Source organism: Esox lucius, chromosome 15, assembly GCF_011004845.1.
Source record: "Esox lucius isolate fEsoLuc1 chromosome 15, fEsoLuc1.pri, whole genome shotgun sequence".
In the NCBI taxonomy this organism is placed as follows: Eukaryota; Metazoa; Chordata; class Actinopteri; order Esociformes; family Esocidae; genus Esox; species Esox lucius.
Window position 1 is genome coordinate 27,482,898 of NC_047583.1, and position 15,660 is coordinate 27,498,557.

A 15,660-nucleotide genomic window follows, 5' to 3' on the forward strand; every position below is an offset into this window, starting at 1 on the left:
CAACAACGCATTTTTATACAGTATGGTTATACAATGATATTAGGTCCTCCCATTATGCTAATTTCTGGATGGATCCTTCTCGAATCTTTCATCAATGTTTTCACAACCCTCTGGGATTCGCTCCTCCAGCCACTACTCATCATGACTCAGCATATTCTCTGAAATGGAAGGATTTCCTTATCTATGGGCTCATTCACCCTCCCAAGATTTTGCCAAGAGAGTCAAGGACAAGCTAAAGGTCCTTCTGTCCTCAATATGAGATAACAACAACAACCACTCATTGCACTTACCATTGGAACAATAGTTGAGCCAGAGCACAGTTCATCACTCTCTCTTAACAATAAACTGTTTGGGAAAATAATATGAGCCCTGGTTAAATATTTCATTAACAACCAATTCATATGCAAGATATCACATGAGATGTCTACTCTTCATCAGGTTAATGTGAAATAACAACATTTTATGAAAATATCCAGACACTATCCCTTTAAAGAAGCAACAAAACTGGCCTTCTTTAAACTAGTTATTTCTCTGGAGCTTCAGCAATTGTGTTTGATTACAGGCTGTAATGGTTGTGGTATGAATGAGAGTTGGAAGCAGAGATGCGGGTAAACTCAGTCCAATTGTAATGCAAAAACACTCAAGCAGTCTATCACAACAGACGGTCACAAAAGAACAAAACAAAAGGCATGTAAGCCAGAACAATATCACAGACATCAAGTAAGACTAGCAACTAACAAACAGACAACATTCACAGACACTGAACCCTCTATAGACACAAAGCTTAAATACAAACACTAACAACCCTAATGACAAACAGATGAACAGAGACCCATAGTCAGGATGGATGGCAACAGGGGCAAGAGATGATAGTGGAACAGAGGGACGAGGTGTGCTATGTTTGTGTGCGACGACAATCCAGGAGTGAGGTGAAGGTGCAGATGGTGGATCTGTGACACAGGCTCAAAATGGCCAGATACAAAGGACTTTCTTCTGAAGCTCATCAGTCAATCCTGACTAGGCCACGAATTGCAATTGTGTACAATATCTCTAGGGGTGGATAAATTGGAGAGAAGACCTGGTTACTCCCTGACTGGACCATGAATTACATTGTGTAATGTGTAAAAAATCTCCAGGGGTGGATAAATTGGAGAGTAGCGCTGAACTGTATTTCGTTGACAATGCTAATTGCTTTAGCGATTATCCAGTGATCCAGTACAAGTAAAACATAATGCCGTCCAGTTGTACAAATATGACAGGAAGAGGGGTGCAGCCTCTGGCATGATGCGTTCATATTTAAATAGCATGGCGCAAATAGGACACCATCAAGAACGAAAAGGATCATTAACAACGATACATGGAGTCGAAATGGACTGAAAGAAAAATAACGTTTTCCGGCTAAACAAGATGGATTCCGAGGAAGATGTATATAGAGAGATGGAGAGTGTGGTACAGACAAAGAGAGAAGACAAAGGAAAGTTAAGATGGCCGAGAAAGGACAACAGTCAAAAGGCGGGAAAGGAGACAATCGAAATGGATGAAGATTCATTCTGTTTGACCACCTGGCTGACCAACAGTAGTCTCAAGATGGAGTCTCTCTTATGGGATCCTGGAATCATGGACGATACTAGGAGTTTTCATAATCATTGATTCAGAGTTATTAAATATTTATTTCCTAAAATGGATCATACCTAACCATTAGATGAAGCTGGAACTTATCAAGGAAACTTGATCACCTTCCTCTGTAATAGCCAAGCTTATTTAATTGAATATTACATGTAGTTTGAGAAGCACTTTGATTGTATATAGCATTTTTTAATAGGCATTCGAAATAGCCAGTTTTTCGTCATGCTTGAACATGTTTTAATGGGTATTCAAGAAATAACCAGTTTTGTTGTGCTTTTGTTGTGATGTCATTTTGATTCAAACATATTTATTGCGTTGATGATAATGTTTAAAACCGTAAGGCCTCAAGGGGGGTCTCAGGACAATGTATGTAGGTACCACCACATGGTACCGGTCTGTTGCATTCTGAGTAGCACGAGTGGGTACATCTGAAATTTGGTGATGATTTGGAAATTGGTACAATGATTTTATAATCTGGTAAAATAGTCTCATGGTTGTCTTACAAAAAGTTAAAGTATTGTGTTTCTCTCTCCTTATATATTGTATAAGTGGTAGAGTGAAGAATCCACATGGTGATATACTTGAATGTTAAGGAGACATGCTGTGTCCCATGAGGACTGAATTTAAATACAATATAGTCATAGCCTTAAAAAAAGCATAATACAGTTAAAACAAGTTTACTCCCCATAATAAAAAAAGTATGAATTTTAAATGCTGAGTTTTGTTTAAATAATATACTGTGGGGAGAACAAATATTTGATACACTGCCGATTTTGCAGGTTTTCCCACTTACAAAGCATGTAGAAGTCTGTAATTTTTATCATATTTACTCTTCAACTGTGAGTGATGGAATCTCAAAAATCCAGAAATTCACATTGTATTGTATTTTAAGTAATTTGCATTTTATTGCATGACATAAGTATTTGATACATCAGAAAAGCAGAACTTAATATTTGGTACTGAAACCTTTGTTTGCAATTACAGAGATCATACGTTTCCTATAGTTCTTGACCAGGTTTGCACACACTGCAGCGGGGATTTTGGCCCACTCCTCCATACAGACCTTCTCCAGATCCTTCAGGTTACGGGGCTGTCGCTGGGCTTCCTCCAAAGATGTTCTATTGGGTTCAGGTCTGGAGACTGCCTATGCCACTCCAGGACCTTGAGATGCTTCTTACGGAGCCACTCCTTAGTTGGCCTGGCTGTGTGTTTTGGGTCGTTGTCATGCTGGAAGACCCAGCCACGACCCATCTTCAATGCTCTTACTGAGGGAAGGAGGTTGTTGGCCAAGATCTCGCGATACATGGCCCCATCCATCCTCCCCTCAATACGGTGCAGTCGTCCTGTCCCCAAAGAATGATGTTTCCACCTCCATGCTTCATGGTTGGGATGGTGTTCTTGGGGTTGTTCTCATCCTTCTTCATCCTCCAAACACTGTGAGTGGAGTTTAGACCAAAAAGCTCTATTTTTGTCTCATCAGACCACATGACCTACTCCCATTCCTCCTCTGGATCATCCAGAGGGTCATTGGCAAACTTCAGGTGGGCTTGGACATGCGCTGGCTTGAGCAGGGGGACCTTGCATGCGCTGCAGGATTTCAATCCATGACAGCGTAGTGTGTTACTAATGGTTTTCTTTGAGAATTTGGTCTCAGCTCTCTTCAGGTCATTGACCAGGTCCTGCCGTGTAGTTCTGGGCTGATCTCTTACCTTCCTCACGATCATTGATGCCCCACGAGGTGAGATCTTGCATGGAGCCCCAGACCGAGGGAGATTGACCGTCATCTTGAACTTCTTCCATTTTCTAATAAATGCGCCAACAGTTGTTGGCCACTGGAAATATGTAACCGTTTTACATTATGTGCACATTAGTACATATTATGTGCAAAGCTATTTCTAAAGATGTGATCTTGACTACTGAAGCTAATTGGACAACTTAAAAAACATATGTACTCCCAATGAATGTTAACATTATATCTAGCTAGCTAGCTATCTTTTATTTCTATAACAGTTTAATTTTACTTTCATTGTAGTGCAAAACTGAACTCATCTGTGATATTTTCACTGTTAACGTTAAAAATCTACAGAAGTTTTAACAATGTTTGAAAATAATTCAAAAAATGATTCTTTAAAAATAATTAAAAAAGTGGTCAATATTCTAATATATACATTTGTACCATTGGAGAGCAAACTTTTTGCTTGAGAGAATTAATGTTCTTTCCTTGAGTATTTGTACATTCAGACTTGACCTTTGGCCCCTCAGGAGACAAACTGAAAGTAGCATATAAACAAGGTGATGTAAACACTGGGATAAGGGTGTGGAAAAATGTTGTATACAGAATCACATTTTCCAATATGATCTCTTCTTAACTCAGTGAACATCTTAAAGGCAAACAGCATGGTCTTCTGGGTTATAGATGTCTGCGATTAACTGATGTATTTTCTCCTACGGAAACTTTCACAAAATTCAACAGATCAGGACAAGGTAAGCAATTTATTACAATACATTTTCTAAATGATATCCCTATGGATGATGTTATGAAATATGACTTTGTGAGACAAGCATGTCAATTAATGATAAAAAACAAAGTAGTTTTGTAGAAAACCGACAGACAGAAACAAAGGGACATTCGTATTTACCTTGACAAGAAGCTATTAATTAATGAATAGTAAGCATATATAAGTATTAACACTTTACTACTACTTACTTTACTACTTTACTATGCTTTAATAAAATATTAATTATCCATAACATTTGTCATAAGGTGTCCCAAATAGTTTTAATATTTATAAGGTATAATAAGAAAATGTCATGCTGATTATAAATTATTTTATAACGGTAGCTGTAATGGGTCTGGAATAATTGTCATAAACTCTAATGTCTGTGGGGGTGGCACTAAATCAGATATTTATTTACCCAAATTACGTTATAGTCATGCCATATTCCATCCACATAACAAGAAGTATTCTCCTCACGAAATAGCTCAACCACGGAATCAACGCGATGTTCCAAATCAAACGTCATCTATGCACTTACTAATCGTCTGCGCATCTTCCCCTTTTCACAGCTGTCACTAAAGTCTTGACAATTTGTTTTTCCCATTTAGTACATCTTTTTTGTGGACATGTTTATCCAAGTTTATAGTGATACTTTCAACACCTGGCGGCAGTGACGCAGTTGTGCTGTGTGTGTGTCCCCACTGCGCCACTCCAAATCCTCCATGACATTCCTAACTATTTAAAACTGCATATGATAGCTTATGACGTATGTGTTTGTGTTATACAGCTGTTATAAATATGTTATTAATGCACCCTTTAAGGACACAGTCATGAACGATTGCGGATATGACTTCATGTTGACATTTTCATTTGGACGTTTTCAGAGAAGCATCACAGTTCCGGGTCAGTCTCCATGATGAAGCTCCTGTCACATAACAGTAGCACATTCCTACCCACCAGCGAGACCATTCTCAACAACACCACAGAATGGATCCTGGTCCACACCATTGTCCCTCCCTATATCTTCACCCTCTGCGTGACAGGGCTGCTGGGTAATGGTTTCGTGCTGCTGGTCTTTCTTCTTCAGAGAGGCCCATGCACAGTCCCAGAGATCTACCTGGGAAACCTGGCCCTGGCTGACCTGCTCCTCCTGGCCTGCTTGCCCTTTTGGGCCATGAACATCCTCAATGACTTCAACTGGCCTTACGGAGACTTCCTGTGTCATATAGTCAGCCAGTCTATTCTCGTCAACACCTACACCAGCATTTACCTGTTGACCATGGTGAGTGTGGATCGCTACTTAGCGCTAGCGAGGACCATTAGGGCCAGATGGCTACGGAGGAAGTGTTACGCGTGGGTGGTCTGCCTTGGCCTGTGGCTATTTGGACTGTTGTTGGGTGTGTTGGCAACAGTCCATAGAAAGGTCATATTTGTTGACAGACTTCAGACAATGGCGTGTGTTCTGGAGTATCCTGACCACTCTACGAAATCTTGGAAGCTGGCCAACAATCTCCTGATGAACATAGTGGGCTTTGTTCTTCCTGTTATTGTGATTATTTCCTGCAGTGGGAATATCATCAAAGCCCTATGGAGGAGGAGGGAGCATGTTTACATTGAGTATGGAAATGACAGGAAAGCTAACATACTTATTTATTCTGTGACACTTCTGTTTCTTGTGTGTTGGAGTCCATTTCAACTCTTCACCCTCATCGATACGCTGTGTGATGCAGAGCTACTGGATGAGACTTGGCATCAAACCCTGGACATTGGAACCCAGTTTTCAACCTACTTGGCGTTTCTGAACAGTTGCCTTAACCCTGTGCTGTATGTCTTCTCCGGTCAGTACTTCAGGAAGAAAGTTAGCACCATCTACAGGAGAACAATGAGTCGCAGGAGCTCTTATTCAACTGCATATCAGCTTTCAGTTGTATCCACCTATCTCCACAGGACTGATCAAATCAAACCTGTTGTAATATAAACATGGTCTATGGCATTTATTTGCTTTTTATATTGCTTTTTTCATATTGCATGTTGTTTGTTGAAAAATTCTTATGTGCAATAGAACCACATTGTGTATTGATATCAGGTTTAGATTTTTAGCACATTATGCATGCGGTGTGACAGTGCAGATGTTTTATGATGCGTATTCTGTGTACTCCCATTGTCGATTGGATGTCACATAGTCACTATTAATGCAAAATGTAACTGTTCAAGATTTTGGCACAATATAAAAAAGTATTTATTAGGATAGTTATTACCATCTGTAGATGCGCTACAGATATTCGTAACAATCAACAAACTATCAAACACCAAGTAAATGCTTGCTAAGGTTAACATTATGGTTAGGTTTTGGAATGTTAGTGTAAGGTGACAGAAAGGGTTGTAGTTAGAAATAGGAGGTTTAAGGTGAAGGATAGGGTTAGTAGACAGTTCATTAAAATGTCATTGACAGTCGGTAGATAGTTTGTAAAGCATCTACAGATTGACTATCCAAATAAAGTTTCACTGATGTCTCTAGATATTATCGATTCAAAAAGCATTAAGTGAGTAGATATGAAATTAGTGTTTCACCATTCCAGATACAAAAGCTTGCATTTCTCTTGATAAATGGTCACTTTTAAATGTCACCTCTAAATGAAGCCCTAACCATTGTATGTATATATCTATACCAATACCCACATTTGCTGTGCCTCAGCTGTCCCTGTACCATTCATATTTTCAATCAAGATATTTAATGAACCATGACCAAATCTACAGTGTGACATTGCAGAGAATACTGTTTCTCAAAACACCGATTGAAAGTGTTTTTGTAGTCATTTCATAATAATATTACAGTATCAGTGTGTGCGGAGAAGTCTGCCTAGCTCAACTCTTCAACTCTCCTTCTCTTAATTTGTTTCCTGGTTCTGGTGGCCGATCTTTGCATGCATCGAAGATTAACTTGAGTTGATGACCACCAACATTCGGTAATAATTTGTGAGTAGGCCTCAATGTCCATTTTGTCAAAGGTATTCACAGTGGAAGTAATAAACTGAATATGATACATTTGCCTTGTCAGTTCCTATTACTAATTGCCATGGTTTTTAGACCATTTTAGAAAGTAATCGCTACTGTGAAATTATTGTTCCTAATTTGACCACATTGATAAACAACACTGCTTTTTTAAACATATACATTTTTATCTCTCGGGGGGAATTTCCTGGAGACAAAGTGCCACACACTAAAACAATTTGACAGTTAACTTCAAAAGCTCCAAAATCTCATCCCTGGGACTTGAAATAGTGCAGGTTCTAGAGCAAAAGCTATTAAATTCCTAGTGAAATCCTGGCTTTTAGAACCATTTAGGGTACTGGGTATTAAATACATAAACGAATCAATACATTATTCACAGTAGTACCTCAGACTCTGGTCTACCACCGTTTCAGTGGATCCCCCATCAAGAAAAACTGGTAACAGGCGGACTCTAGGAAGGCCATCGGACGTACGACCAAGTCCGTTTAGTGTGACTGATGAATATGTTTAAGACTGGATGCGCATCTTATTTATATACACTGCATTTTTCCAGAGCCAATGCATTCATCCACTTATGCCAGGGACCTCAGATTAACCTTTACCACACAAATGGGGGCATTCTGAGGAAAACAAATATTGTCCTGGGTGGTGCCAGAAAGCTGACCCATAAACAAATATAGTGTGAGAGCCAAAGAAAAACCGGCCTAGGACAACAAATCACTGATGTGTTATTTTCCAGATAAGAGCCAAATAAAGCACATTGTTATCACTTCAACCTGTCCGTCACAACGAATGTGCCGACTGGCTCACACCAATTTACATGGTTAGATATGTATCATCTCCAGATTATTTACATAAAAAAGAATGTCTCTTCCCTTTAAGTTTACAGGATGTAGAATAATGGCTAAGTGGGTTACGCATTCACAAGTGTTGTCTCAGTATCAACGTGTGCTATATGCCACTGACATTCGTCCACCCACAGAAATCATATCAAATTGTTGTTAATATAGTAGTAATGCTGTTCACCCACCAATCATTTGATCTTGGCATGTTTGGTCTTTAGTCATCTGAAATCTGGACCATCTTTTGGGCATTTGCTATTTGGGGCTCCCAAAGCTCCAACATATCTTTAAAATTGTCATGGTGTACTCTGCCATAATGAAAGCTATTCTATTTTCACCTATTGCTATATATAGAGGACTAGGGTTTACATTGGGTGCCATATTTGTGGTTTAAAAATGTTTATATTAAAACTTACTTATATCCGAGAAAACATCTGTTTGAGAATAAAAACATGTTTTCTTTAACCTGAACAACACGTGCAATTGTTTCTCTCCGCAGTGTTTCAGTGGAAAATCTCTCAATGTAACAATGTGTGTGGTCAAATGTTGACAGAGCAAAGGGCCGATCCAATAAGGCTGTTTGTCAGCTTGCCTCACTCAAATAAATGAGGAAAAAAATATTACATCACCTTCCACAAACACAACCCTAATAAAAACATGGAGACCATTATTTTACTAGATGTTATGTGTGCCAGATCAAATCAACCAGATCAATTGTTTCTTTTCAGGTAAGTATTCACGGAGTGTTTCAAAGATTAGCAATAAGGCCTTACACAACTCACCACTAAATTGCGATCAGGTAGTTAAATAACATTTAAAATATCAAACAAAAACTTTATCCCACTCATTTTGCTATTGTAACAAATACAGTAACTACACCGGAGACCACAGGCGGACCACAAACACCAATAGCGGGCTGTTGCAAGTTCTCCAAAAAATTTGCATGCATAGACTTTGCATGGCATAGAGGACTCCAAACAAACCTTCTGTTGTTGAACCATTTGAGTGCAGTGGGAGACTAGAAAACAAAGCATTCATAGTCACCCAAAGATGGACTCAACAGCACTGCCGCCTCTCAATCAGACCAGTTAACTGTTAACATGTCTAACATGCCTGACTCCGCCTGCGTTCGAACAGACTGGGTGAACGGAACGATGTACCCCGCCACATACTTAATTTTTGGCCTCTCAGGGAACTGCCTGTCTCTGTGCATGGCCTGGGTTCTAATGATGAAAGGCTACAACACGACCATGTACCTAGGTAGGGTTGCATGATATTGACAAATTGTGATATTGAGATCATAAATACAGCAAAATATGTAAAAACACAAAATATATGGGAAAATCCATCAAAATAGATTAATAACATATGAAAAGAACACTTTCTTACAACAAAAGGGTTTATTTCAATGGACAGTCATATCGGACTGGTACAACATGAATAAATAAAGACCATGTCTACAGAACAGGACATGTTGTACTGGTGGTACAGCAGACCTGCCAACGCTGTCCAACTTTTTGAGTGCCAGACACTTGCGGCAAATTGGGGTTCATAACTGTCATTTGCACTTGAATTTGCCTTCATTGCACATTTATACATCCAACTTGTACATACTTTATACTTAATGCTTGTAAATGTTCTGCCCTCTTCTATTTGCAATTCCTATTTGCAATACGGTTAAAGGAGTAAGTACAGAGACAAAATTCCCTTAGCACAAATAACAGTTTATTTGTAAATAGAGAGACACGTCAAATGCTTACAAAATAATCATCCGAGGAGTCTCTCTATTTGCAAATAAACTGTCAATTGTGCAAAGGAAATTTTGTCTCTGTACTTACTCATTTAACTGTTTGATGCGTACGATCACACCAGTGTGATCAAGCTAGTGGTCCCTGAAGCGTACGATCTCACCGGTGTGATTAGAACGTCTTGTTTAGAACGCACCATTAGCATGCCTAGCTACAAGTAATGTAACAATGGCTGGTCAGACCGCGCTGTTATTTACTCACATTTAGCTCAAACAGTGTTTATAACTTTATTTCCTGATTGTAATTGTTTCAAGACCACACTATGATATTAACCAGGTAGAAAGCATTCAAATCGGGACAAGAAGTGTTACTTACGTACCAACAGACAGCCAACACTAATACACAAAAACGAATTATATTAGCTAAAGAGCATCTTAACATTTCCAGGAAGAGCTGACAACCGATCAAAACCATTGTAAAAACCTTCTAGAAGTTACGTTACCTGTTGTATGCTTTTTATATAGTTTATTCATTTTCACTGCACTGAATTACTGGTCACACTTTGTTAGCTAGCGGTTAGCTGAAGTTTGCTAGCGGTTAGCCGACGTTTTCTAGCTAGCTACAGTTATACATTAACCAACTTTTCCAGCTCTTAGAATTCGAGTCAACAAGAGAAGCTTGCAATGCAATGCATGTAGTGTTCCTTACCTGGCAAGGTGACTATTCAAATGCTGGAGTGAGTTCAAATGCTGAGTTCAAAAAAACTCACGCTGGGGGGTCAGTAAGGAATATTTGAAACTCACGCATGAAAAGGTTAAGTGTATCGATTGATGGAATTGCCATCACACTTTGGGAGTCATATCCTAGCTGGTCATCCGTGCACGGCCGGAGACTAGGTCTCTGGAGCCTAAAATCCTCCCCCGCTCGTGGACTGGCTGCGAAAGGGGTGAGAGTCAGGGCGCCCGGCTTAAATAATTTTTGGGATTCATCAGTACAGGTGCCCAGGCTTAAATTTTGAACTAAGGAGGTAAGAGCGCAATACAGTTGCAGTTGGACCGCAAGGTTAAAAATCTGCAGTTAAGGTTGGACCTTATCGATAAAATCTGCAGCAAAGGTTGGACCTTTTGAGAGGTTTTGCATCATCCCACCCTGCACAGTGACACTGCATCAGTGGTGAACAGCTCCCTACAATCGACGTAGCCAACCCCGCTGGTGACCGAGATTGCCCCCGACTCCTTTCGCTCTATGGACCTTTTTTGCTACGGCTGAGACCAAAGAAAACTACGGATCCGGGGTTGAGGAAGAAACTATGCTAAGCGCTACATTTAAATTTATGAAGCAACCACCAGACATTCGACTGGACATTGGATTTGGGAAGATACCCATGGGACTCAAGACAACGGCTGTTTAGATGTTGTGTTCCTGCAAGAATAGACAGTTCCGGCTGCCTCTTTGGCCTCTCCACGAGTGACCCGACGGGAACACGCAGGAATGCTAAACCGCCTGAGGGAGGGGTGCAGACGGTCAGAGGAGACGGACCAGGGCACATCAACCAGTGAGATTATTCCTTAACACAACCCTGGTTTTTCTCTGACATATTTAGAGTATACAGGATTTATACCTTTTCATAGGGTTTAGTAAACGAGTTGTTTGGTTTCAGAACGTCAGGATGTTGGTTTTGAGAAAGCGAGGTTTGAAGATGGTAAAAGTGATTTTTTTGACTGGGTGAATATGTATACTGGTCTTCGGAAGGTTTTTGTGCGTGGTCTGTGCGAAATGTGAGAGTGGTGTCTCGCTTTTTTGAAGTGGAGGGCTTGGACCCCCATGTCTCCCTCGCTAAACCTGTGTTTGGTACGTGAGACAGCTTGGGTCCTTGGGTGTGGAGGTGCTGTGGAGTAGTAGACTGGGTCCCTTGTCATATGGTGGGAGTGGAATTTTCCAAAGCAGCCCAAGCCTGTAGAGAAAGATTTGGGTGCACCGTTTTGGGTAAACGGGAAGTATATCTTATGCCACATGATGACTGGATCCGTCAGGTCTGTGAAGTCCAAGTGGCTGCTACAGATCCTAGGTTAGCGTAAGTTCCACTCTCCATGTGGTCATAGCATAACTATGATGATGGGCTAATGAACAATGCACAGCCTCTTGTGGTTATACCTAGAGGACCCCATAGACCATGCCACGCTCAATACCCACTGTAAGCAGAGGCTATTGAAGGGATAGCTCCCGTGTTTAAAACGTTAAAGAAAGGCATAATCCAAGTCCAAACAGCCCCTGTCACACTTCTATTTTCCCAGTAAAGTAAGCCAAGGTTGTGGGACAACCTGTGGTTTGATGATTTGTACAAGATCTTCAAAACGTTAAGCTGCGGCAGTTTGACTGCGAGATGGAGTAGAGATTGCTATTTAATTGTCAATACCTGGTTATGGTCGACCTAGTATATGCCATACCATACCATCTTCTTCCGCTTATCCGGGGCCGGGTCGCGGGGGCAGCAGTCTAAGCAGGGATGCCCAGACTTCCCTCTCCCCAGACACTTCCTCTAGCTCTTCCGGGGGGACACCGAGGCGTTCCCAGGCCAGCCGGGAGACATAGTCCCTCCAGCGTGTCCTAGGTCTTCCCCGGGGTCTCCTCCCGGTGGGACGGGACCGGAACACCTTCCCAGGAAGGCGTTCCGGAGGCATCCGAAAAAGATGCCCAAGCCACCTCAGCTGACCCCTCTCGATGTGGAGGAGCAGCGGCTCTACTCTGAGCTCCTCCCGGGTGACCGAGCTTCTCACCCTATCTCTAAGGGATCGCCCGGCCACCCTGCGGAGAAAGCTCATTTCGGCCGCCTGTATCCGGGATCTTGTCCTTTCGGTCATGACCCAAAGCTCATGACCATAGGTGAGAGTAGGAACGTAGATTGACTGGTAAATCGAGAGCTTCGCCTTGCGGCTCAGCTCTTTCTTCACCACGACAGACCGATACATCGACTGCATTACTGCAGAAGCTGCACCGATCCGTCTGTCAATCTCCCATTCCATCCTTCCCTCACTCGTGAACAAGACCCCTAGATACTTAAACTCCTCCACTTGAGGCAGGCACTCTCCACCAACCTGAAGTGGGCAAGCCACCCTTTTCCGACTGAGGACCATGGCCTCGGATTTGGAGGTACTGATTTTCATCCCCACCGCTTCACACTCAGCTGCAAACCGTCCCAGCGCATGCTGAAGGTCCTGGTTAGAAGGGGCCAACACGACAACATCATCTGCAAAAAGCAGAGACGAAATTGTGTGGTCCCCAAACCTGACACCCTCCGGCCCCTGGCTGCACCTAGAAATTCTGTCCATAAAAATTACGAACAAAACCGGTGACAAAGGGCAGCCCTGCCGGAGTCCAACATGCACTGGGAACAAGTCTGACTTACAGCCGGCAATGCGGACCAAGCTCCTGCTTCGGTTGTACAGGGACCTGACAGCCCTTAGCAAAGGACCCAGGACCCCATATTCCCCAAGCACCCTCCACAAGATGCCGCGAGGGACACAGTCGAATGCCTTCTCCAAATCCACAAAACACATGTGGATTGGTTGGGCAAACTCCCATGAACCCTCCAACACCCCGTAGAGGGTATAGAGCTGGTCCAGTGTTCCACGGCCCGGACGAAAACCACACTGTTCCTCCTGAATCCGAGGTTCTACTATCGGCCGTATTCTCCTCTCCAGTACCCTGGCATAGACTTTCCCGGGGAGGCTGAGAAGTGTGATCCCCCTATAGTTGGAACACACCCTCCGGTCCCCCTTCTTAAAAAGAGGGACCACCACCCCGGTCTGCCATCCCAGAGGCACTGTCCCCGACCGCCACGCGATGTTGCACAGGCGTGTCAACCAAGACAGCCCCACAACATCCAGAGACTTGAGGTACTCAGGGCGGATCTCATCCACCCCCGGTGCCTTGCCACCGAGGAGTTTCTTGACCACCTCAGTGACTTCAGCCCGGGTGATGGACGAGTCCACCTCTGAGCCCTCATCCTCTGCTTCCTCAATGGAAGAAGTGACAGCGGGATTGAGGAGATCCTCGAAGTATTCCTTCCACCGCCCGACGACATCCTCAGTTGAGGTCAACAGCTGCCCACCTCTACTGTAAACAGCGTTGGTAGGGCACTGTTTCCCTCTCCTGAGGCGCCGGATGGTTTGCCAGAATCTCTTCGAGGCCAGCCGATAGTCCTTCTCCATGGCCTCACCGAACTCCTCCCAGGCCCGAGTTTTTGCCTCCACAACCACCCGGGCTGCAGCCCGCTTGGCCTGTCGGTACCCGTCAGCTGCGTCAGGAGTCCCACAAGCCAACCAGGCCTGATAGGACTCCTTCTTCAGCTTGACGGCATCCCTTACTTCCGGTGTCCACCACCGGGTTCGGGGATTGCCGCCTCGACAGGCACCGGAGACCTTACGGCCACAGCTCCGAGCGGCCGCTTCGACAATGGCGGTGGAGAACATGGTCCACTCGGACTCAATATCTCCAACCTCCCTCGGGATCCAGTCGAAGCTCTGCCGGAGGTGGGAGTTAAAGATCTCTCTGACAGGAGACTCGGCCAGACGTTCCCAGCAGACCCTTACAGTACGCTTGGGCCTGCCGAGTCTGTCCAGCTTTCTCCCCCGCCATCGGATCCAACTCACCACCAGGTGGTGATCAGTTGACAGCTCCGCCCCTCTCTTCACCCGAGTGTCCAAGACATACGGCCGCAGGTCAGATGAGACGACAACAAAGTCGATCATCGACCTGCGGCCTAGGGTGTCCTGGTGCCACGTGCACTGATGGACACCCTTATGCTTGAACATGGTGTTCGTTATGGACAAACTGTGACTAGCACAGAAGTCCAATAACTGAACACCACTCGGGTTCAGATCAGGGGGGCCGTTCCTCCCAATCACGCCCCTCCAGGTGTCACTGTCGCTGCCCACGTGGGCGTTGAAGTCCCCCAGTAGAACAATAGAGTCCCCAGTCGGAGCACTTTCCAGCACCCCTCCCAGAGACTCCAAGAAGGTCGGGTACTCTGCACTGCCGTTCGGCCCGTAGGCACAAACAACAGTGAGAGACCTATCCCCGACCCGTAGGCGCAGGGAAACGACCCTCTCGTTCACCGGGGTAAACTCCAACACATGGCGGCAGAGCTGGGGAGCTATAAGCAAACCCACACCAGCCCGCCGCCTCTCACCATGGGCAACTCCAGAGTGGTGAAGAGTCTATCCTCTCTCAAGGAGTGTGGTTCCAGAGCCCAAGCCGTGCGTAGAGGTGATCCCGACTACCTCTAATCGGAACCTCTCAACCTCACGCACTAGCTCAGGCTCCTTCCCCGCCAGCGAGGTGACATTCCACGTCCCTAGAGCTAGTTTCCGTGTCCAGAGATCGGGTTGTCTAGGCCCCTGCCTTCGACTGCCGCCCGATCCTCTTCGCACCGGCCCCTTATGGTCCCTCCTGTGGGTGGTGAGCCCACGGGAGGGCGGCCCCACGTCACCCGTTCGGGCTGAGCCCGGCCGGGCCCCATGGGGGAAGGCCCGGCCACCAGGCGCTCGCATACGAGCCCCAACCCCGGGCCTGGCTCCAGGGTGGGGCCCCGGCTGCGCCATACCGGGCGACGTCACGGTACTCATAATGTTGTTCTTCATTAAGGGGGGTTTGAACCGCTCTTAGTCTGACCCGTCGCCTAAGACCTGTTTGCCTTGGGAGACCCTACCAGGGGCATATAGCCCCAGACAACATAGCTCCTAGGGTCACTCGGGTACTCAAACCCCTCCACCACGTTAAGGTGGCAGTTCTTGGAGGGGCTAGTATATATGCATTTTCCATTTTGGTATTCCCTGTGCACGAGGGATCCGATTGGCTGCATTGTGTATTCCTTGGTGGAATATTTGATCTCATTTACCGAGGTTGTTGTTAAGTTGGAGGTTTTAAATTTGC

The 15,660-nt window shown here is 44.2% G+C and overlaps 1 protein-coding gene across 1 annotated transcript; it reads left to right on the forward strand.

Moving 5' to 3' along the window:
• The first annotated feature begins 3,991 nt into the window (after positions 1-3,991).
• bdkrb1 (bradykinin receptor B1) lies at positions 3,992-7,109 on the forward strand. The gene is made up of 2 exons (XM_010878714.3): positions 3,992-4,110; positions 5,009-7,109. The coding sequence occupies exon 2, from the start codon at positions 5,038-5,040 to the stop codon at positions 6,100-6,102; it is 1,065 nt and encodes a 354-aa protein (XP_010877016.1). The 5' UTR covers positions 3,992-4,110; positions 5,009-5,037; the 3' UTR covers positions 6,103-7,109.
• Positions 7,110-15,660: the final 8,551 nt, after the last annotated feature.